At 44.1% G+C, this 25,216-nt stretch overlaps 1 protein-coding gene across 2 annotated transcripts in view; it reads right to left on the bottom strand.

Moving 5' to 3' along the window:
* Positions 1-18,921, bottom strand: part of ecel1 (endothelin converting enzyme-like 1) — a 40,062-nt gene extending 21,141 nt beyond the window's left edge. The window contains exons 1-6 of one of the 2 annotated variants that reach the window (XM_084018769.1): positions 18,845-18,921; positions 10,722-11,924; positions 9,410-9,478; positions 8,987-9,097; positions 8,778-8,870; positions 6,743-6,867 (exon numbers count right to left, since the gene is read on the bottom strand). In XM_084018769.1, coding sequence (XP_083874895.1) covers positions 6,743-6,867; positions 8,778-8,870; positions 8,987-9,097; positions 9,410-9,478; positions 10,722-11,579 — 1,256 coding nt within the window. In that variant the 5' untranslated portion in view covers positions 11,580-11,924; positions 18,845-18,921. The remainder of the gene's footprint in view (positions 1-6,742; positions 6,868-8,777; positions 8,871-8,986; positions 9,098-9,409; positions 9,479-10,721; positions 11,925-18,844) is intronic. The other variant, XM_084018770.1, reaches the window with a different exon arrangement.
* Between the last annotated feature and the right edge of the window lie 6,295 nt (positions 18,922-25,216).

Here is a 25,216-nt window from a genome sequence, read left to right as displayed (position 1 = left end):
AACAGCTCTTTTCCTGCATCTGTGTGTGTGTGTGTCTGTGTGTGTGTGTGTGTGTGTGTGTGTGTGTGTGTGAGAAAACCTTTGTTTCAACCACAATAAAGAACTTACTGGGAGACAGAACCTGGAGATGGACTGGAGGTGGGAGGGAGAAGATGAAAAAAAGAAGAGATTAAAAAGGGGAGACAGAAAGAGAGAGAGAGAGGGAGCAGGTGAGGAGGAGGATGACAGGCGGTGGAGAAGTGACAGAGGCAAGCGTGGATGGAAAAGAATGGAGGAGGTGCAGATGGAGATGAGGGAGAGTGGTGTTGGGGGGATTGAGGCAGAATTGAAGGAAGGAGACGGTTATCACTAGAGTTGAGAAGGAGAGGAAGCCAGATGGAGAGAGCTGGGGAGCTGGAGCCTGAAGAGAGAGGAGTTTTGTTAAGGGAGGCACTGAGTCACAAAGTTACACACAGAGTGAGACGGGATGTCTTAAATGTTCAGACGGCTACCTCCCACTGTCCCACAGAAGCCCATTCCCACCAGGAAAAGACATTTTCTTTTATAGCAAAAATGATTCACGTTTTTCTCAAATCAAGAGATACAAAGTAAATGGAAGTGCCTTTATGTTTCTCTCATCTTCCAGCCACTCAAGCTCTAGATGTCAACACACTGACGCTTTCAGGGGCAATCTGGGGTTCAGCATCTCGCCCGCGGACACTTCGAGGCAGGGATTGAACCGACGATGTTACGATTGGAGGATGACTCGCTTTACCTCTCAACCACATGTCCAATTATGAGAGAAAATCATGATGATTATTCAAAAGGGGCTCTCTACCACACAAAGATCAGTTTACTTGTTAGTGTGAATTTGTTCAAAGGTCGATGTAATAAAAATATCTGGTTATTGGGGTTGGGGCTCAGACTTCACAGTGTTAACAGAAAGCTTGGTCATTAAACAGACTTTCTGTTAAAATATAAGACAAAAGACGCTGTTGAGCTGCATTATGGGAACTTAAATGATACCTTTGAGAGTGCTGTAACCAGCAGCTGTGAAAACTAATACTGGCTGTGGCTCCGGAGTAGAGCCAGTAGTCCTCCAATTGAGATCGGAAGTTCAAATCCTGGCTCCTCCAGTCTGCATGCTAGTATCCTTGGGCAAGATACTGAATGACTTAGAAATGCTTTATTATGAATTATTTATTTATTTGTTTTTACTTTTTTTCAAAATGCTATAATATTACTTTTTTTTGTTTTGGATACACGCTCACTTTGCTTGATACGGTGGCTTTTTATGACATTTTAATCACTTTTTAACACATTTCCTGAAATTTATCGACTTACCTTTTCTGTGAAATTTCGACATACTATACTATGACTTATTTTTCACTTTTCTCCTCGACATGCTATACTATATACTTTGTATTTCACCATATGCATAGGCAAATATAATTGTTCTTAAAGTGATTTTCTTTTCTATTACATGTATTTCCAATGTGGAATTGCTCAGTCGGGTGTTATTATAAGCGTCTGACAAGCTTATAGAACTGACCAACCAGAGACACTTGTTTGCTCTTCAATTTGTAGGAGTTCTTCATCCGTATACTCAAATAAATACAAACGGCTGTATTCAAAGACCACCTCCACATCACCGAAATCATCTCCATATTCAGCCATGACATTGAAAATCACTGAGGTCACACTCAGCTATGCTTTCTGGACAACCTGGCCACTGGCGCTCACATTTCCATTCATCGCGTCATGAATATAAATATTTCACAACGAGACTTCTCCCTGAGCAAGGCTCTCTTTCCTTAAAATAACAACACAAGCCTGTCAGTGGAAAGAACAAGCACTTTAAGTGGACGTAAATAGATGGTGATTATCCCAATGTGGTGACATTGCAGCCCATTGAGCGACTGCTGGCTGCAGCGTCCTCAGTCAGTAATTGTTGTCCCTATTTGTCACTTAGACACAATAACCATGTGAAATAGAGTCCAGTCATGAAGAGTCCTTCATGACAAACTAGTCAGAATATTGCAGCCTCATCTTGACCATTTTATTGAATTTATTTGTTTTAATTGTGTTTAACTCGTGTGTGTCCCTGAACTTAAAGAAGGTCCTAAAGTCAATAAGATACAATCATTAGGAGTAGCTAAGAACTTAGTAAGTCAAAGTTTTTATAATATATTTATCAGGGGACCGTTATACACACATTGTGTTCCTGTAAATGTCAACGCTTTGACTTCGTCATCCGTCAAAACTCTTGAACAAATATGATGACTTCATCATTATTGTGGGTGAGATTAGGTATTGCTATTTTGATTACCTATTGTTGTGGTTATCTTTTCCTATTTATTTCCTTTCCTGGCAGAAATGGGCTGCCATATATTTCACCACCAACATTTAATAATTATGTGCAGGTTACAATATTATTTTGACCTTTTCTTCCTCTCTTTGTTTTTCAAACAAGTTGTCACCTCAGCACAATGTCTTAAAATGATGGTTCGAACACTTGTCAACACTTGTTGAACTGATAATACAAGCATTTATAAAAATTCAGCTAAACTTTTTCATACTCTCGCGTGAAACTCGCGTCACGGCATCGGCTGGGTAAACACGGAAGTGAACTCTACGCTGCGCTAGCGTTAGCAGCCGAGGATAGAAGCTATCAGGCAAGTGTTCTTTTAAATAAACTCCTGGTGTACTTACAAACTTTCAAATGCCTCGTTTTGTGAGTACAGACCCTATGTGTACTACTGCAGAAGTTTGGTAACATTCCATGCATTATTAGTGGGGTAATTTACAAGATATACACTATGTACCATAGCGCTAGTACTAAGCCATTCGGCTGATAGCGGCTATCTTGACCAATGCTGACCATCGCTAAAAATGCTTCCGAGGGCAGTGTTTCCCCTACCATTGTACAGGCCTGGCGGCCCGCCAGGCCAAAGAGACCTGCCGCCAGGCCAAAAAAAAAAATCAATATACCAAAAATAAGCCACCTATCAATTCATTCATAAATCAATAATCATTTACATTAGGAGCGCCTCCGCGCAGCACAGCAGACTTGCTCCGCAAGACGCGCGGCCGCAACAATCCTCGCCGCGCGCTCCCGCTACTTTTTTCTTCGTGTACGTTCTTGATGTTGTTCTGATGACCGTCCGCCTCGTTAAACCACCACGATGTCGCTTTCTACTTTGAAAACACGGAACGTTGACACTGTATTTTGATAAGCTGTTGCACTCTTCAGACTCGTGGTGTGAGCGGAACCGGTCCATAGGGTCCATAATATTTATTTTATTACATTACATTATTATTTATTTTTACATAATAAAAATGCCGCTGTGTGTCTCCGTCCAAAACCCGCTGCGCTCGCGCTGCCTGTTCGCACAGATCCGCTCGTGCGCACATGCGCTGATGCAGGTCGAGTGTTGTCGAGAAATATAAGCAGAGACGGCGCTCCTTAAAAACAACATCACGCCATGTGTGTGTAGTATTAGGACGTGATGACGTATGTACAACCGGCCAAAGCCCGTTTGCCCCCCCTCCCCGGGGGGGGGGGGGGGGGGGAGGATTGTTTTTGATAAGATGTGGAACTTTGAGTTAACTGCTGTTGAGTAAACCTATAACTTATATTTTACTTGATAAAATAAGACAATATATGCACTCATATGTCGTTGTAGTGTTTTACAGTATCTGTAGCTATTAATGTGATGCTCATCATTTTCCAGCCATATTTTTCTGGACCCTGATCATTTCCATCAACTGGCACCTTAATAAGTCACTCTCTCCTTGTGATCTTGAATACACTCTGGTTGAACAAAAATGTTGAATGCAAATATAATAATTGCAGAATTGCAGACTGCTTGCTGTGCCACCTGACTTAATCCAACTGCACCAATACACCATCCCACGCGTCTCGTCTGTTTAGGGTTTTTTCGGTGGGTACCACCGGGCCTGAAAAAAATTCTAGGGGAAACACTGCGAGGGGGTATTTGGCTGGATGTCGTGGTGGAAATGACCTAGGGTGCATTTTACTCCGAACCATCACTTTAATGCCAGTTGTTCATATTAACCAATAACAGGTGAGACATGTTAACCAGAGATCAATACAGCATGTTTTGTAGTAACCTTGATAAAGATGTGAGCGGCACTTAATACAACTCAAGAAAAAGGAGAAGTAAAGTCACACTTTCAGGGAGCCTCTGGACACCCAAGCCCCTATCAGCCAAACATCAGAGTGAAAGCGTGATAAAAGGGAGAGAAGACAGGATGGTGGACAGGCACAGGTGGAGGGAACAAAAGGCAGGGAGGGACAATGATTGAAACGTGGAGGAGAATCTATTACTAAAGCCATCAGGGGGGATGGATGGACGGACAACTCAAAGAGAAGATTGGTAAACAACAGAGAAAGAGACAGAGCGTCCGCCGTGGCTTCTGCAACCGGAGGAGAAGTGAACGCGGGCTAATGGATGAGGCATGGCGGCTGTACTTAGGGATCCTTTAATGACATCAGCCAACCTGCTGCGTACTTAAAAAATTAAATTTCACACCACAACAGGAGACTAGATAAAAGAGATCCGATCACAGTGAGAGTACAGTAACTCCCCCCTCCCTCCCTCCAACACCAACGAAGATGGAGCGCAAAACAGACAACATTACACTGATGGGTGCTGAGCTAAATCACTGCAAAAAGATCTTTTGTTGTGGCTGTTTAAGTACACAGGATAAAACACTCAAGAGTGTTAAAGTGAAGAACAATCCTAGGAGATAAAATGACACTGTATGTCGTTTAAATGGCACTTTTGGAACCATGAAGATCTGCTCTGCATCTCCTGTTTGTGAAAAAATAGTAGTATTCTTCACTACAACACTTTGTGTGTCTTCAATTTACTTACAATGCTTTCTTAGCCAAGCATGAAGTTATCATTTCTTGTGCCACAATTTAAAAAAAACAGATTGCCTCGGTGTTGTTCGAGGACAAAAATATGTCATAAAAATGTGATACATTTGGTTTTACACTTTCACTGTCTTCACAATGGATCATCGCCTCCCCTCTTCCACTTCCTCTTTTTCACAAGCGGGCCTCCAGCATCCTGAAGGACCCCTCACACCCTGCACACCGCCTGTTCAGTATAGGCTCCCTTCAGGCAGACCGAGGGCAATACGGGCCAGAACAAACAGACTAAAAAACTGTTTTTACCTGAGAGCTCACACTGCTCTAAACATTGCCACCTCCCCACCATGACCACACACAGGGACAGGTGCTAAAATCATGCCTTGCACAACTCACTTTATTCAAACTATCCTAGTACTCCTCCATCATAACTACCAATCAGTCATTTTCCCCCAGAATATTAACCCTTTTAATGCCAGTTTGTTTACATAATGCCACTACTGTGAAAGTCATAAAAGAAAGTCATAGTATAGTATGTCGAAAAAAGGCAGAAAAAGTCCAAAATGGATATTAGGAGAAGGCTGATTGTTATGTAAGGGATGAAGTTACACCGTTTTGTTGTTGTGCAGAAAAGATTGCTGGTATACACAGGCACAGCTTTGCTCTAATCCTGGTCTTTTTGTAGGCAGGACACCATCCCTAAAACAGCTTTATGCAGCACTGTTGCAACTCAGCCTCGTGAAATGTTTGTTCTAGCCTCTAGATGTGTCTGCATTTTTCTCTCAATCTATATTCAGCACTATTCAGTTTTGAGAATCCCTCACATAGGCCAGTGTCTCACTGGTATCAGATCGCCGCCTGAAATCTGCTCCCAACAAGTAATCTGTTGATGCGTTCACACGTGACGTAATCAGATAGTTGTCTTTCAACCTATCATCTCCGTTATCGTCTCACTCAGGTCACTGACTCCACAGACGCATGCTTCACAAAGAACCAATGATACAACTTTGTATTCCAAATGTGAGATTTTTTGGCAATGTCACCCACCTCTGATATAATGAATATATTGCATTTATTACATTCCCAGTGTGTGATTGATCGACGCTACACCAGTCACTGCACTAAATCACGCTGAGTGACTTGGTAAATCTGAAATGGCCAGATGAGGTAATAAAAGTCATGAACTGGTGAGTCATGAAATTACCAAACATTTCTGAATAGGTCAGACAGACGTGTATGTATCAAGTCAGACACGTAAATGCGAAGCAAGTAATCCACCTGCCAGTCATCCAGCCAGTCACCATGCATGAGCACTGGGTGCTGTTGTGTATTTGTGTAGAGCACAGCGACTATTGGCGAGCTGTCAGCTGCTGTGACACACCCTGACGTGCAGCGGCCCTCTGAGGGCCTCCGCTGGAGTCTGTCAAGAAGACGAAGGCGAAAGAGAGTGTGTTCGCGCGCGCACGTGTGTGTCCGTCCACGTGCGTCTGTCTGAGTCTGCAGGTGGTAGAAAGGTGTGGATGTAGATCAATAATAATCAGCTGCAGTAGAGCTGGAAGTTCACCCACCAGACTCACGTCACACACACACACACACACACACACACACACACACACCAAAGACATGCACGGCAGCACTCAAAAACCAATCCATATACCTTGTGACACCGCATTGTAGTCCAAACTATAGTGACGGCAACCTCAAACAAAAGCGCTTACTCACGCTGAAAAAGTACAGACTCAGAAAATGCATCTAATTCCATTGATTTTGCATGCACCTCCACACCCTCATCTTTCTCCCCCCTCTCCCCTCTCCTCGCCCCCGCCCCCCCCCCACACCACACAGTCCGCTTTCTTTCTTTACCTTTTTGACGTGGTCTTGATGATGTCAGAGACCTTCTGTATGTAATCGGTGGCGAGCACCACGATCTCCGCGTCCTCCGATAAGTTGTCGTGGAAGATTCTGTCCAGCAGGCGTTTCCAGTGAAGCTGCGATGAGGAGGAAGGACGTTGTTTTAGTTTAGGGAGAATGATACATTCTTTCAAAAAGAACCCCAGTTGTTCTGGTTCCCACCTGAACATAAACCACGAAGCAAACCGTGACAATCTCATGTGATATGGAATAGTTATTAAACAAATGTCAGGAGTTATTTTGCCATCCAGACCTTCGTGTAGTATCTTGAAGCTGAACTTTCTATTCCCAGTTTTAGTGTGAAATGGACAGACAGATGTGGCAAAGTACCATGGCAACGGTGGCACCGCTAGCTCCCGTGAATTTCCCTACATTTTCGCCTGAATGTGTTTTTCGATGTATTATTATTATTACTGGAGCTTATGACAGAACACACTCATCAACATGGGATAAGGTCGGATTAAATGGAGCGGACCTTGAGACGATCCCCCATGCCAAAGGGAGAGAGGAGAGCTGAGGTGGAAGCTAAGCTAACCCTGCTGAGGACGTATACGCCTACTCCACTACCCGCGATAATAAGACTTCAGGCTAACTCAACAAGGGGAAGTCTATGATTGTGACTCAGTGGTAATCGAACGGTTTAAAGCCAAATTGTCCTTGAGTAGGATACTGAACCCCCAATTCCTCCTGAAGGCTGCGCATTAGAAAGCAGGTATCACCTTGCATGGCAGCGCCTGGCATCAGTGTGTGGATAGGTGTCCTGACATGTAAGTGTGCGGGGGTTCCTGCTACAGGAGGTGCAGCCAGGACCTGATGAACCAAACTCTGAGTCTCAAGCTGAAAAGAATACCAAAGAAATGACTTCAAAATCTCCACACCAGAGTCCTCCTCCTCCAGAAACCTGTACCTGCCTCACACCCCCAAAGTCCAGCACCAGAACTGACCTATCAATTACAAAGGCCTTAATTCTAGACCTGACCCGTTAATGTAAGACATGTGTCATCAAACAGACTCAGATCTTACTGCTGACAGCAGGTAAATACAGCTGTGGGAATCAACAATATCACAGTGAAATATGCAGATTAAAGTGTTTTCACGTTGTCAATAGATAACATTTGTGAACCCTCAGTCCTCTTAATTTGTGTATAAATGATGCACAGTGTGGATTCCTTCATTAATAGTCTAAAGCTTCCGGCACAAATGTGTTTTTATGTTTGTTAAATGGCATACGCGCTGTTAAAGGTCATTTTTCTGTTTCACAAATGAGGACGAATATTTCGCACATGCACTCATTTCTGTTCATTAGACCATGACGGCATGAATGAGGCTTTTGAAATATGCAGAGGAGGAGCACAACTGCAGAGTTTAAATGGATTAATTACCCTTTATTCATAGTTTGTACACATTTGCAGAGTAGTATCCACATCAGGTAGATTCATTTAGCTCACAGTCAATTGCATTTTCTGTGCAAACCATGTAAATACATGTTATTGGCAGTTTTTTTGGTGGAATTAAGTCAAGAAAACATGGCATCATGTGTAGAAATGACTTTGCTTTAAAGGGTAGAAAGGCAGGGACTATTTTACATTTAATCATTTTACTTTTTGGTCACACACCAGCATCCTTGTAATTATGACTTAATGATTGATGATTGAAATTTGGAGTGATCAATCTCTCAGGCTGTAAATATCTTTTTTGGACTCCTCCAGATCCAAGTTAAACACACTGAAGCCACTAATTGCTTCTTTTCATGCTTCTCTTTTGTGTCTTTCACCTCAATCCCTCATCCATCCCTCCTTCAGCCATGAAGCCCCTTCAAGATTTTGTCAGTTGTCCCCATACTTCAGAGGACAGCCTCCTCTCCCTCCCTCTATCCGTCCCTCAACCTCCCTGTCTAACTCTGCAGGGGGGCCTCTGTGTGTGTGTGTGTGTGTGTGTGTGTGTGTGTGTGTGTGTGTGTGTGTGTGTGTGTGTCTGCAGCACTCACACTGGGAGCCATGCGCTGTAACTGCCTGAGGGTGATGCGGTTGTACATGGTGCTGATGTCCTTTCTTTGGTCATCATATTCTGACACAGTGATCTGGAGAGAGAGAGAGAGAGAGAGAGAGAGGATGTTTTACTCAACACTGCACACACTCACACACACACACACACACATGCGTGTGCACATGAACAAGCAACATGCAATCAGCTCACATTGGCCAGACGCGTCTCCAGCTGTATAATCTCCTTGGACTTCTGCGTGGCGTTGTGAGCTCCCAGCATGCTCAGCAAGCGCTCCATCAGGGCCTTGTATGCCGCCAGGATCTGAGGGAAACAATGACATCAGCGCTAACAGACGGAGGGAGCGGCGACATCGTCGCAGCTGACGGGAGTGACATGTGGCAAAGTGGACAGGACAACAAAAGCACAGCGGGCGGCAGAGGAACACTGGTGGACTGATGAAGAGGAGTAGGACAAATGGAGGGGAGAGGAGCGAAGGAGGCAATGAAGGGAGGAAAGGAGGGAAGGAGCCAACTGGAAGTCAAGTGAGGTAAAGGAAGGGAAAGATGAAGGGAGGAAAAAGGGGGATGTGAAGTTGGGGTGAACTGAACTAAAGCGTTAAAGAGACACGTTTACCTTGAGACTGTCCTCGTCCTGTCCCAGGTAGAGGCTTCTCTCCGGCAGTGTGAGTCCCTCCTGATCAATCTGCACACAGACACACACTCACCATCAGCAGCTCAGGAATCACATTCATTCTTGTGTCTAGCCACATATGCTGCTGAGCCCTCAACAGATGCACATTCAAGAGATTGGTTCATATTTAAATAGTCTGTATCTGTATATATTTAAATAATAAACAGTCCTTCTGTTATTATACATCTTTTGTCAAGTCTCAGATTTTGGCTATTTAATAACTTTCATATTGTCGCTGTTCACCACACCTCATGCATATTCAAATTTGTTGATTTAGATTTTTTTTTTTAGAGGATGAAGGTTTAGTATTCCTTTATTGGCTCCTGCTACTTTTCGAGCCAAACAAACCACTTCAAAGCCCATTTGATTATCTGAAAAATATATTGCCACAGAGCTGAGAACGAGGCTGTTTTACCTCATGAAATGTGACAGAGGTTTTCAAAGGCCAGAGCCAATTCTGAATTAGTTAGTCGATGTGGTTTTCAGTCAATGGAGCGAAGCCTGCGAGCTAGTTCAGTTGCTCCGTCATACCCATGTGACATACCTCATACAAAATAATATTCTTCCTTCACATCCTCCCTATTTGGCGGTCTATTTAAGTTACGACACTTCCCATCTCCCCCTTTCGGCTGTCGGTGCCTCCGCTGCCACGTCAGTATTGCTGTCTGCTTGCTGCTAACCCTCCACCTCCCCAGCATCCACCTGTAGGCTCCGGGGGGGTTAAGATATTTAGTCATCATCACTTCCCATCATCTCTATGTAATCACATATGGGGAGTGATGATGCCGGAGCCTAGACGCCAAAGTCAAACTATGATCTGTTGCTGTGTTGAGTTGTCTGACTGAAATATTACTTTTTGTAAAAACTGTGCATCAGATTTTTACAAATCTAAGGCTTAAAATATGCTAAGTTCAAGGTTCACTTACTAGCTTTTCCTGGAGCTTTCACTTGTATCTCTCAGCCCTTTCCAGCAAATGAAACTTGTTCTGCTGTCATTACGTGGCCAAAGTGCAATTACGTACTAAAGGGCAAGTTCCATTTGCTGGAGAGGGTTTGTGAGAAAAGAAAAGTGGGAAAAGCTTGAATTTAAAATATTTGATGACCAAGATTAAGAATGAACTTCCATGCTGAAGTTCACACTCTCTTATTAAGGGAGCTGATAATGCACCTAAAGGAAGGCCCTTAGTGTCCTGAGACTCGGCTTTTTATGATTACTTTTCTATTCACACTCAACATCCAACGTCCTTTTTCTCACCCTGATCGCGTTCCTGGAGGAGTTTTTGTCGTCCACGTTGACAGTGAGGGAGAAGAAGACGGCGGTGCTGTATACACCCTGGGTCCTGTACAGAAGCTCGTTGAAGTCCGGCCTCTGTGGGGCGCCCTCTCTCTCCCACCCGGCGGCCCCGGGAGGAGCCCCGACCAGGTCCCACCCCCCACAGCTGTCTATCACCTCCGTCATGGGGTCGGATCCCAGTTTGTCGATCTCCTGGATATTGATGCAGGATCGATAGAACTCCTTGACCTTACGCTCTGCTGAGTCGGGGCTGAGCCTCCGTATCGGCTCCAGTAGGAGGCGCTGCAGTTTGTCCTCGTTGTGCTCTCCGATGGCGGTGATGATGCCGTAGCTGAGCTTGTCCTCGGGGATGCCGTGGCGCCTCAGCCAGCCGCCACAGGCGAATGAGTAGAAGTCCTCGCAGGGTTGGATGGTCGGGTCAATATTGGCCTGAACGAAGCGCGCCGCCCTCAGCAGGGAGCGTTTCTGCTGACAGTCCTGTCTGCACTGTGGGTCTTGCTGGGCGTCGAGGGAAATGTACTTGAGTGCTAGCATGCTGCCCAAGATGACACACATGCCTGCTGCAAAGACCAGCGCGGAGAGGAGGCAGATCTCCCTCCGGCTCCAGCGAGGGAGCCCCCCGCCGCTGCTGGTGCTGCTTAGGTCTCTGTTTCGGCCATTGGACAAGGTCCCTCCCCGGGTACGCCCCATATGGCGGTCCAGGCTGCCCCCCAGGTGAAGGGTCATGCCATTGCTGAGGACGTCACTGCTGTAACGGCCTCCATATTTCACTTCCTGGAACTCGTCGTAGTGGGCAGTTAGTGAGTATGTCTTCTCCATGGCGATGGGCTGTCGCCAGGTAAGAAGTACCGTCGGAGCAGGTCGTAGAGAGAAAGGGACGGGAGATGATTTCTACGTTTAGTGTGCAGCCATAAATACTCCTAGTGAGACAGAAGGGAGGACACACACCAAAGGGCCAAACACTGAAGCGATGTCAAAATCCCATGGGTCGTCTTTAGGCAAAGTCCACTTTATTGTTTTGAAATGAAAAGCCAGCGGAGCGAGGGGTTCCCATTGTACACGAGGAATCTCACGGGTCCTGCTCTCGCTCTCTCATCCTCTCACTCGGCGCTCCCTTTCCATTTGTTCTCCTCTGCCCCCTCTCTCCAACCGGTTACCGGTGACCTGTCGATTCAAATAGAAATGAGATATTGGATGGCTGCGAGTCGGGAGAGAGAGAGAGAGAGAGAGAGATTGGAAACTGAATCCACGGTTACAACAGCAGAGAAAGACAAAGTGGCATATTTTGGGGCACATTTCCCCCACTTTGCCCTGTTGGCTGGTTAAATTGTGGCTGGCTGTTTGATGGGTGATAGTAATCCCACAGGGAGATGATGCCCCCCCTGGTGACTCGCAGCTTTGGATGGATCAATGATGACATGAGGAGAGAGCTGAGCATCAGCTGGGCATGGAGAGGTGTGGCAATCTCCATAACTTAGCTGCTGTCAGCCCAAATGTATGCTTAACTTTTGATTTTTGATTTTCACAGACGGACAGGAAGAATTGACGTCGTCTCTCTCGCCTAACTGAAGTAACACACACACACACACACACACACACACACACACACACACACACACACAGCACAGAGGGCATCAGCCGATCTTCTTTGCAATAACAAGCTATCACATTACAACCAGCTGCCGAATATATCAATCATAGCACATACAACCCATGGTATTTTAATTTAAAATTTACACTGAGGACCAATACATTTGAGCACGAACACAATACAGTGGATTCATAGCATGTTTACACACTCGTGTCATGCAGCAAAAACAAAGCAGACAAACATTTGTTTTTTCTGTTTGCATTTCTGCAGATGCACTCTACATATCGCCCGTAGGCAATACCATAAGCTTTAGACAGAGAGACTGACTGATCATTGTTCTGGATGCTGTCCCAATGTGAGTATGCGAGCTTCTCTGAGTGTGTGTGCGCGTGTGTGTGTGTTTTCAGTGGCTATGAGCAGTTAAAACTGCTGAAAGCTGTGAAGGCGATGTGAAAATTGATCCCAGTTATCTCCTCTGAGAATAGCAAACTTCAGCACTGATGTCTTTAACAAGCTTTCCCTCGTCTTATGGGAGTGCTACATGTAGATAAGAAGGGGATAGAATGAGAATGAGAGAAGAAAAAAGAAGAAAGAAATGCGTCTAATGTTTGGTAAACAGAGAGATGAGTAGCAGGTATCTGGTCCTGTGAGAGGTGGTGATAGAAATCAAATGGGTGGTGAGTGGTTTATTATGTTTTTAAGGGGGAAAGGGAAGAATGAGAGAATACAGGGAAAAGAGTGGGTGGTGTATACAATCATTGTGTACTACTGCAGACGTCTGCGGTGGCAATTGACTACGTTTGCTGGTGGGAAGGCAACTCAGGGTTCTCCTTGCAACATTAACGAGCACCTCAGATAGCAAAGTAGAAAAGAAAGTCTGACTTAAAGTTTCCATGCAGCCGTGAGCCGGTTCCGTGACAAACATTTCGTTCATCTGACAACATCTGCTACATCGGCGTTCCGTGTCTACATCCATGTTGAGTACATCAGCAACTTAATGGACCGTACCATTTTGCAAACCTGTGTTTTTAGAAGTGGGATTTGTTTCCCGCGACGCTGCAGACCTCCATTGGTTCTCGGGGCAGCTGGACGGACGTATCGGTGTCTGCGTTTGATCGAAAGCAGCTGGCAGGCTGAGCTCCAGCTGGGGAGCAAGGGTCAAAGTAGAGACCTACGATGTATGGCTGACATGGCGTGGCCAAACATGTTGTTAGCGGTCGGGAAAAGTCAGGACCACGCTGGCATCTAACCAACCTGACCCGCCCGACGGTTTGTTACACAGTCATTGTTGGGAAAGTTGATTGTATGATCCATCCATCTATCGCTGTCCATCGAGGGCTAAGTTCAACCAATCAGCGGACTATCAGAAATGGCAAATTCAACTCTTGCCTGAGCCAGTTGAGAGCGAGAACATCTTTTCCATGGAGAAAGTTCAGAGCCTAAATACTCCTAAATATATCCTCCTGTTGCATTCTCCTAAACTGTCATGTTTTCTTGCAGAGTGGCCTCAGTTCCATGTTTTGCTCTTCTTTCAATGAAGAAATGCTCTCTCTATAGATAGATACTGATGCTATTGCAGCGTCTATGCTAACCTCTTCAGGTGCCTCCATCGAACAGCAGCCTGTCTGCGTTGTTGCACACACCTGAACCCCGTTAGTCGGCGTCAGTGTCCCCACAGAGCGCTGCAACCATCGCCTGAAGCCTGACGAGATGGATTTTTCATGTGATCTCGTGATATCGCAAAAATCCAGCTGCTGTGCAGAGTAAGCATCTAACAGGACCCGAGCGACCCGGGCCGGTTCATTGACATGCAGACGGATGTTAGGGGGGCACTTTCCCCCCGGTGGATGTTTGTTTGCTGGCTTGTTGTTGCTTGACATGTGTTCATGTTGTAAGTTAGATAAGATGCAGACTCGAGCTGGAAAGTTAATGTGGTTGTTCTTCAAAGTATTGTAGCAGGCTGCTGTTAATCAGTGTGAGAGTCTGCCTACTGTATGATTGCTTTATGCAAATACGAGGACATTTAATGATTTGATTGGCTGTATGGAAACAAGTTGTTCATCTACATAGATGGAGAACTATTCACTTAAATGAACACAAATGTCATAAAAGAAGAAACAGGTAATTTACAGAGCAGACCTTTCAAAAAAAATGAAACACATTATTTAATTTGTGAAGACTAAGAGTCTGCTTATTGATTTTCATACTTTTTAAAAAACTAATGGAGACCATGTGGCTGCCTAAAACAATAGGGGAATCCAAAAAGCTAAAATATATGCAGTTTGCATTGCAGTGTTCAGCGAGTGTGTAGTAAGTAAAACTGCCACACAGACAGCACCTGATGATCAGACACCGTTTAAGGGGTGTGACAGAACCTGCAAGCGTTTGAGTTGCCTAAGCGTCCCGTGGTGTACTGGATATTATAGCAATGAATCTATACATTGTCATTGTATGGAATTCTGGGTTTTGTGCAGAAAAAAAAAATCTCATATCAGCATTGTGTCTGCTGGTGGAGTTGCGTTGTCACCGCTCTAGCCACCCCTACTGTTTGGTCTGGGTGATGCACAGGGGACAGACGGACCTGGAGGGGACAACTCAAACCTCCCCCCTGCTGAAGCTCATGGGTGGTGAAACGAAGCGGCTGGTGTCTCTCTGACACTATCAATTCAACTCATCATCCATCAGTCCTGCGCTTTGTCGCAAACACGCCCAATTAGAATCACGGCGTACCTGTGGCTCCGTTTCCGGCCGCCGCAAGCCCATATTCATCATTTCCACATAATGTGAATATTATTGAAGTGCTGCTCCGGATAGCGTTCTCTCTTTGAAGCTTCTCTCCCTTTAACAGGCAGGTGCATTTTCACATATGTCACAACTCCTTAAGCATTGTAATGAATTATGATGCACGCATGCACACACACTGAGTGGACACCCAGCATATGGCTAATGGATTGGATCTTGTGGGGAGCATCAGAGGGAGAGGACTGCGTGATGAATGGCTATTTACTGAACATGACAGGCCCTAATATGTTAGAGTTATACTAATACTGCTGCACACACACACACACACACACACACACACACACACACACACACACACACACACACACACACACACACACACACACACACACACACACACACTCACTATCTCTCTCTCTCTTTCGTTCGCACACAGCACATACATGGGCACTTAAAATGCATCAAAAATACACCCCTGATGATACATAGTCCCTTGTCAGTTATGGAGCATTTCCCATATATCTTCCCAGCAACAGACAATCTCTTATTCACTTGTTGTAGGGGTTCTCAACGTGTGCTCTGAGGAACTTCGGGGGACCTGCAGATTGCACCAAACGGACATAAAGTTCGAATGAGGCCAAATAAACCACAAGATCTTCAAACTCTACTTTTCCATCCATTCAAGTACATGCTCAGCTTTGTACACTGTCCGTTACAGCAGAAAGACATTTTCCCCTTAAAGACGATCCATCAATTCTGTCTTCTCGACCCCTGGACATGAAAAATCTACGTCTCCAGGGACCCTCCACCCTGAACTATGAGGCCACATCACCATCCATCCATCCGAACCACGCCCATCCACGTGCACCTACTGGCCAGTACAGAATAAAGCATGGATAAATGATGAATTCTCGACAACAGCCAGATGTTACATCTAGCCATTAAAATGTCTGAAAAAAAGGCGTGAAACATTGCTGTAAGGGGGGCGGGAGGTTTAATATGTGAAGGGGGCACATGTAGCAAAGAGCACACTTGCTGGGTCTTTTTCTACTCATAAATCCTCAGAGAAGACCACTGCACGACAATCAATACGCAAGAACTCCAATGGGTCAGGCTTGCATTGCTGCTCTTGTGGATCACACTTTTCCTTGCTTTAATGTGTGAGGTATGATGGGAAATCAGCTGCGTTCAGTGGCTCAATATAACGGTGCTTTGCACGTGCTTCCGGTAGTTGATTGATCCGCTGAAGTTACAAGGGAAAGTGAATATTTTACTGGTGTAGATTTCCTTCCAAAAATTGCTTGAAAGTTTGAATGAGCTGAACTGAATTATTGACGCCGACTTTCAGTCCTTTTGGTGCTGTGAGAGTTAACATGTCAACACATTAATATTGTTCCGCACGGTTGGAGAAAGCTGCTGGTGAGATATAAAGTCACCTGCAGACGACATCGTCTGGCAACGGAATTGCAAAGTTGCCAATGCTAGAGGGCACATTTAAAACGGCCATAAAAGAGAGATGATCATATTTACTCCGTCAGTATAATTTACTTTTGAATCAATACTGTAGTAAGAAAAGAAAAATAGTTCCCCCTTCTGGTCTGTAACTAAACACATAACCTGCTCAGCATCTTAACCACGGGAAGCAAATACATTCAGCAACTGATGTTCCTCAAAACAGCAACGTATAATTTCATTACAACATCTTCTCGTTCCACTCTGTCCTCTGCTGTCTTTGTTAGTCGTAATCATTTTCTCCTTTCATGTATGCCATTAGTGCGACTGCTTCTGCGGCTCTCATCATGTCTTATGGATTGACTGTGTTGTAATTATCGTGTTGTTTACTCTGTACACATGACATCATTGCACTTCAGTCCATCCTGAGGGCTCCCTCCTCAGCGTTTCTTGCTTTTTTCCCGTTAAAGGGTTTTTTTTTTTCAGGGAGTTTTTCCTTATCTGAAAAGAGAGTCCCGGGACAGAGGATGTCATGTGCTGCAGACCGTAAAACCCTCTGAGGCAAAGTTGTGATTTTGGGCTGTACAAATTAAACTGAACTGAATTATCATACCCTGAATGTTACTGTCACTTCCAACTTTACCATTAAACACACTGAGATCAAACTACTTTTTTGCCCACAGCAGTCTGTGAAGAGGGTGGTAGCCAGAAATAAGGGCTCAGCAGGGAAACTCTATACTTTCCTTTCCTCTCAGACAAGTTACGTCACCTGAAAGTCTTCTGCAAATGGGTTTATTATCCCCTAATCAAAGTGGTCACAGAGCCTGCCCTAAAGCTTCACGGCACTCAAAGGGTTTGCCGTGGGAGTCAGCCCCCTCAAGCCTTATCGCTGGTCGCCAGAGGCTGCAGTAGAGTGCTACGGTACGTTTGGATGGGCCACAGACTCGGACACACAGCTCAAGTTGTCTATGGAGTACATGGAGACACTTGTGATGCTTGTACCAGGGCAGAGCCCTCTTTGCGGTGTCATTAAAACTTTTCAAGGGTTGTGTATGAAATATGCCCCATCAGCAATATTTAAAAAAAAAATGCTTTTTATAAGGAGCACAATGGGCTCGTTGCTTCTATTATTAAAACAGACGACTTTGAGTCATTCTCCATCACGCACGAGGACTAGCAGGTATAAGGGGCTGACATATTGTATTAACCTTAATGACTCCCCAAATTCCTTTTCTGGATAGAGCAGCGGTAGGCAATGCCAAACTACAATGAAATGAGGGGGATTATTAACACTTAACCACCTTTAGCCCCTCTGCACTATTACAGTATATGTCTATAAGTTATCTGCCTTGTGAGGCTGGGTGTGTTTCTGAGGAGCGACGCATGACAGAAGAATTAAGAAATGTTATCATTTCATTTAAATGCCATTATGGGCTGTGGTATTAATGCCGAATGAAACGTTTCTGTGTCAACAATCATATAATGATGTAATGTCTGTTCTCCGAGGCGGATAATTTCACCAATAAGCGAAGAAGTCTTTAATTGCGCTTATTTTGAACGGAGTTTTGTACACGAGAGAAAAGCGCGTCGCGGGCGGTGGACAGACAGCGGGTATCGGTGTCACGCCTAATATTTAGATGGATAGGTATGATTTCAAACTTTTGGGGGCGATGCACAACTTCGCAGCCCTGCAGGCTGCTGCTGGCGTGGGAAAAAAAGAAAAGAAAACTCAACCCGAATTGTGAGCACACCTAGCCTTTAGTTCTAGTTACACATTCAGTGTATCCCCCGAATCATCAGCAAAGACGAAAAAAAGACAACATGGAGTAGTGAAATGGATCATATCAAAACACTTATAGCCTACGTGCATACATACAGATATTAAGTCAGCAGGAAACTATGTCATTTCCAGACTGACAGACCACACATCCAATTTCATAATTTCTCTCTTTTTATAGTGTTTTCTCTCCTCAACTGGCGGACAGCGGCATCTTCCTATTACTGACCATCAAAACTTCTAGACCGGTGGGAAGAAAACGCCATGTGCGTAAAAAGGTGAGTGGATCTCACACCAGCGGCTGCTACAACGTGACTTCCAAGTTAATCTATTGCAGTTTTTCCTCTATCGCTCTCCGTGGACTAAAAAAAGTAACATGATCCAACCTGGGTTTAGTCTACACGAGTCTACATGAGCCTGCCCTGCCGTAGTATACAGCGGCTGGAAGAGGACCAGCTTCTGGGCGCGCACCAGAGGTGTGACAGCCCCGGAGCGGTGGAAACTTGTGCAAAAAGACCATACCTGTGGCGAGGAAATCCCCCAAAAAAGCCCAGCGGAAATGTAAAAGTGCCTTTGCTCTGAGTAGATAGCGGAGATCCACTCCACTGAAGGTCCGACCGGATTATCCTGTCCCCCCTCCGGAGATCGCCACACACCGGAATCCGCACGGCTTTCTGCCGCCGCTGCAGCTCTCAGCCTCCGATGTATGGAGAGGAGAGGGAGAGCAGAGGGGAGGGGAAGGGGGGAGGGGAGGAGGGGTCCTTCATTAACAAGGTACAGCACAGACGCGCGCACACGCACGCATGCACACACGCACTCAAACAGATGTCCACTGGCTGTATTATTCTCTTTGTTGTATTTTAAAACACTGTTTTGTTGTGTGAGTGAGGATGAAAACGAATGCACATTTAATGTGATTTTTTTTTTTTTTTTAAACAAAATTCGGATGATTCGCTTGAAATTCATATATTTGATGTTCAATTCACATCCTCAGCTGGTAGGAAAAGCCAACTCCTCCACATTCAGACACATTTCCCTGATCTTTCCATCCATGTGTGAAAAAGATAAAAGTGATCTGAAAGCTGACAATGACGAAATAATGAAATAATGAAATGATGCTCAGAAACGAATGTAGAAGCAGATTTGAATTTATGCAATCCCACCAGCTCAGAGGGAGAACATCAACTCATTCCCAAATGAATGGGTCTATTCCACTGATTGATATTATTGGGCTGCAACATTTTATGACACTACCAAATCACAAAGTCTATTTGAATAAATCTTCAACCACTAAACATGAGCTGCGGAGACATTAATCACCACGCGGCCTGAAAGTCACACAAACCAAACTAATCAAACCAAAAGGTCGACTAAGTGTTTATGCAAATCACTTGAGTAACTAACTGACCATTATATTACCCCGACCCTGTTCAGTGAACATAAGGGACTGTTGTGCTCGATTTTGGAGGCTGTAAGCACAGATGTATTATTTGTGACCTTTTGTTGACTTATTAAGAAAATAGGTTCTGCTTTTTTTGCTTTTCAAAATCGCACTTTGAATTCCAAGATGACATGTTTTAAGCTTTTAATAATGACACGAAACAATACAGGAAACAAGAAGTTGTTCTCCAAGTGCAGACATGAAAGCGGAGCGGTTTGTATTAGAGCTACTGTGGTAAATGAACATCAACAACACGGCAACAGGGAGGACGTGGAAAAGATCACATAACTCCAGCAGGCGAAGGGAGGCTGGCAGATAACAGACAGGCATCAGGTCAAGAATACAGAGAGGAGGCAACCGGCATGATTAAAGCACAGGGACCAAAACCAGCAACCAAACACTGTTGGATTTATGGGTAATAAGAAGCACAATATGCATATCCACCCCCCATCTATCTATCTATCTATCTATCTATCTATCTATCTATCTATCTATCTATCTATCTATCTATCTATCTATCTATCTATCTATCTATCTATCAAGCAAACATTCTTATTTGAAGCAAAACCACAATCTTCTCCTTAACTTGACCAAGTTGTTTCCTGTGATTTTGAAAAGACAGTCAGAAATTAACACACGCAAAACTGACACGAGCACACAATACCTACCCAGGACCTAGAGGGCGACGTAGAGCTCCATAGATTGCTGACTATTTGATGAACTGGGCGTGAGAATGTATGATTTTTATGGTGACTTTTGGTTCATGAAATCATTGTTAAAACATTTAAAGCTGCATGAATTGGTATATTTTTTACATATATAATAATAAATAATGACGTAAATGTATATAGCACCTTTCAAGAAACCCAAGGACACTTGAAAGAGAAGGAAAGTGAAAGTTGTCGCACATGAATCCACAAGAAATCATGACCTGACTCGTCAGTTCCTCTCAGCGCTACGCAGAACTTTAGTGTCTTTTGACTCATTTTGTTGGTTTCAAGGACTGCAACAAAACCTTTATGGTTAGCTTTCTTTCAGATCTTATCAATATCAGACAACTGTTTTAAGTTTTAAGCGTAGAGGTATGTCAAACCCACGGCAGACAAGGTAACAGCTACCTGCTGAACATAGTGGCGCATTTAGCAGCTAAAGCCTGATATTTCCCTCAGGACTTGGTGGAGACCAAAAGAGAGGTAAAAGAGAGTGAATGTTGGACTCACATTTGATACGTCACCAGGAGCAGGACTTCAAATAAGTGTAAATGTGCTCTGTGTCTTTGCTGACACACAATATTAAGTCTATAATATGCTTCAATAATACAGCTTCAAACTATGACTATTATCATTGTTGGCTGACTAACGGCTCACGTGACATTTACATTTAGGGCTTTTTGACCAAAGCGTCTTACTATAAGTACATTTGTGGAAAGAAAGAAACCATAACATAAAGTAAGATGCTAAGAAACAAGTGTTAGATCCTCGTCTGAGTAAATAGCTGTTCAGTTAGGATACCTTAAGTCCAACAGTTCTATGATCAAAGTGCTAAAGGTAAGAACATAGAAGTGCATTTATTTATTTTTTGGGGGGAGTGAGTCTTGCTATGCAATTACTGTCCGAAGACTCACATGATTAGCGAGTGCCTAACGAGGCAACGTCTGACTATACAACATGTTGTAGTTTAACACGAGGCAGGACCAGCGGGTTGTTGGACTCACACTGATCCCTCCATGACGTTTGCCGGCTGATTGTAAACGTCTTTGCTGCCTACTGAGGGTTTCATTCCTTCCACTTATGGATGTAATTTATTCAGCTGATTTACCTCGAGCTCAGGGACATTTCATCCCCCTTCCTCCAGCAGTTCCTGGACTCATTTTGCTAACAGGTAACAAGAGTGAGGCAAACAAGACAGGACCAGGCACACCGGCCTATAATCCGGCTCAGTGAAGCGGTGGATTTTGGGTTCGGCTGTCAGCCCGTACAGAGGCAGGACACTTGGCAAAGTTATGCCACAACACTGGCGGCCTACAGACCCAGAATCATAACGAGTGCCCCAGAGGACCTGGGAGGAGGGGGAGAGCCCCGTGCAGCCGGGGGACGTCGACGATGAGCAGATGAGACGGGATCAATGTCGGAGTTTGCCGTAGAGAACGAGAGGGAGCGTATGGATGAGTAGCTCTCCGGTCCCTCGGCACTTTGATTCATCCTCCTTTTTTATTAGGGTGTTATTTACACACCTGCTGCCATGGGGACCGGCAAGGGAGATCTTTTTCCTGGCTCTCTTGCACACACACACACACACACACATATACAAACAGGCAAACCCACACATCTGCGCTGGCTCTCCCAAACACTTCCTATTGACAATAATCGACACTCAAGTCTATGCGAGATGGAGAGGGTTTTTTTTCCCAGCGTGTCTAAAAATGTCGTTTTTGTCCTGGTTCTCTTGATTCATCAAGGCCCCTCGTGAGGCCGACGTCTCACAAAGGAAGTTAAGTCAGAGACGGCGATGATGGCACTCAAATTATATACCGTAATTATTATTCACCACAACACATTAGCTGGTATGAGCGGTGATATATATACACCGCCTTCCTTGGGGGATGTGTGTAATAGAATTACGGAGGTAGCCTCCAGCCAGCTCTCGGGTTTAGCCAAACTGAAGATGGATTGAGGTGGCTTGCCTCAAAGGTGCAACAACTTAAGATAGGAGGAGGAGGAGGGAGGGAGGAGGGAGGGAGGAGGACAAGGGGATGTTTTTTTTCTGCTGTATGCTCACCACCTGAGCCTGACCCCACCCCATGCATCCACCCCCCTCCATCTTCTATTCAGACAGACTAATGGGAAACTGGGAGCCCCATTTATATCCCCCCCCCCCCATCGGCACCCAACCTCAGCTGTCTTGTTCAACCCCCCCAGAGTTACATTGATGTGTGTGTGTGTGTGTGTGTGTGTGTGTGTGTGTGTGTGTGTGTGTGTGTGTGTGTGTGTGTGTGTGTGTTCTTCAGATACAAGAAAGTTTTGTGTGACTTCATGTTTTAGGGTAAAAGCTTTGTTTCACGTCAATATGTAATTATGAAAACATCATTGTGATGCTTATTTGTCTAGTAAGTGTACCTTCAACCTGACCTGCTAACATGTTGATGCTAAACTCTGGGTTCTAATTATAGTAAATATAATTATACTATTATAGTCCATTACATATAACAAAGATTTTTCAATTCAAACATGAAAACCTTCAGCTCAATTTGTACATGTGTCCAATTCATTTTCTTCAATCATACCTTTAATACTTTCAGAAATATTTTTATTCTAACCCTGACCTCTAACCCTTTTCCATTACCCCCCATTCAATTGAATGGACAAACTCAAATTCATTTCAGCTGCCTATACATTCAGAAAAATTCAGTGCCACATCCTTCATGCATTTTATTACTCAACATTGAAGTCCCTTTCAAACATTTTAAAATATTAAACTTCATTTGAAGCTTCGTAAAAATAGCTTTCTCTCATTTTTACTGGGGTGTGTGATGGAGTGAATGTACTGTACCAGTTTTCTAACCTGCTCCCATTCTAGACAGGCACAGCTGATTGAGATGAACTAATTAGTTTAATCAGTTTGACACACACTCTTTAGAACTCCCGAAGGATTGTGTCCTTCTTCTGTGTCTCATCTTAACAGGAAGCTCAGGATGATCCTTCTTTTTCAAAATAAAAGGTCCAAACTCTCACTGTATATTAACAAGAGACGTGGACCATTCATTTCAAAATAAAAACCTCATAAAGTAACACAAAAGGCTTAAAATAAGTAAATACAAATAGAAACAGGAAGCGAGGGACGAGGCTTCTTTTTCATAATAAAAGCTCAAAATCTCACAGTATGTTAACAGGAAACTAGGCATTGGCATCACTCTTTCATAATAAAAGCCACGTAAAGTAACTGCATCTGAACAATACTACCACTATAGTAAACTTTGAAAGCCTTGAATGCTCAGGGATTTAACTCCCTGTAGGGTCGTTAATATTGTGAGAAGCACGTAATTCTGGGCCCAGACGTCGAGTGAAACTTGACTCGTTAACACTTCGGTGGGGGCAAGTGGGTCCTGAGCCATCAAGTGAACAACACACGGGTGTGGATGGGTGTTTGATGGGTCACCTGGGTGCCGTTGACCCATCCTGCCATCAAGTGGGCCGTTCTGGTCTCACTAGACTGGGTGTGGATGTGTTGATTTGTCTGGGGAGAGATCTGAGGACTGTGTTTTATGTGACTGATGGGTTATGTCTTAAACCACCTCCTCTGTTGAGAGATGGTCGTTCCAGGTTGATAAACATGGCTTCGTTAACCTCTCTCTGAAAACAGTTTTCTGCATCTGCAACACATTTTATACATCTGATCCTAAACCATAGGTTTGTTTCCTCCAAATGTTCTGAGGTTATTATTGGAATTAACTTTCAAATATAAGTTCCATTGAAGGTTGAGAAGGTGATTCTATTCAGAAACACTTTCTGTTATATTACTTGAAATCCTCGTAATATACCGAGAGCAACGAATAAATTAAGTGCTCTGACATAAATCAAATTTTAAGAATGTCATCTGTGGCAGGACTGTTAAAACTCCGTCCAATCAAAAAGATTGGGCCGGAGAAAAGGGACTTATACGTTCTAATAATAATACGTTGTAAACTTAAATATGTAAGTGGAATGTTGCCAAAATGTCTGCAGTAGTTATTGTGATATGTGTAATACAAAATAAGGATATTATTTTTATCTGAGATGTGAAACACAAGTCAACTGTGGAACTTTGGATAATGATTCTGTCTCTATCTTGTGCAGGCTGTTTCTTTTTTGTTCAGACTGTTCCTACGGACAGAACTGTGCTGCTTGAGCTGCCGTCACTCTACTGCATCCTGGTCTACATTCCTTCATCACCAACCTCCTCACAGCTCACTGGATCTTCGCCACCGTTATCAGCCTTGGTTTTCATCCCCACTACTCATCGGATTCACTGTTTTGCATCATCCCCATCCTCCCCGGAGCCAGGATGAAAAGTTCTGTTCGCTCAGGGTGGGGGTATGAACTTGAGAAAAAGTCAAAGAAACTCATAAAACCTGGTTGGGAAAAAAAAAAACATCTAAAGCCTGCTCCGACATTCCCCTGGTTATTTCTTTGAAAAGTAGTCTGTTCATACTGAGATAGTTTTATTTTTTTATTTTGTATTTTGTTGTTGTTACACTGGCGTTGAACCGTATTGCCCTTATCTCCTGCTACATTTGGTCATCATGTTGAATGATTAAGTAATAACAGGCTTTATGTGATATTTGACCAAACACTATATGTCCTGTTGTGGGTGCAACTTTTATTATGTGCACAAATTCAGTTATTCCTGTGACAAAAATTGAAAAACGAAGTGTAAATGAAAGAACATATGTGAGGTTATTGTAATAACTGAAACTA

Source organism: Eutrigla gurnardus (genome assembly GCF_963514095.1).
Source record: "Eutrigla gurnardus genome assembly, chromosome: 10".
Lineage (NCBI taxonomy): Eukaryota > Metazoa > Chordata > Actinopteri > Perciformes > Triglidae > Eutrigla > Eutrigla gurnardus.
Note: the sequence above shows the minus strand (reverse complement) of the source record. Positions and strands in the feature narration are given on the sequence as shown.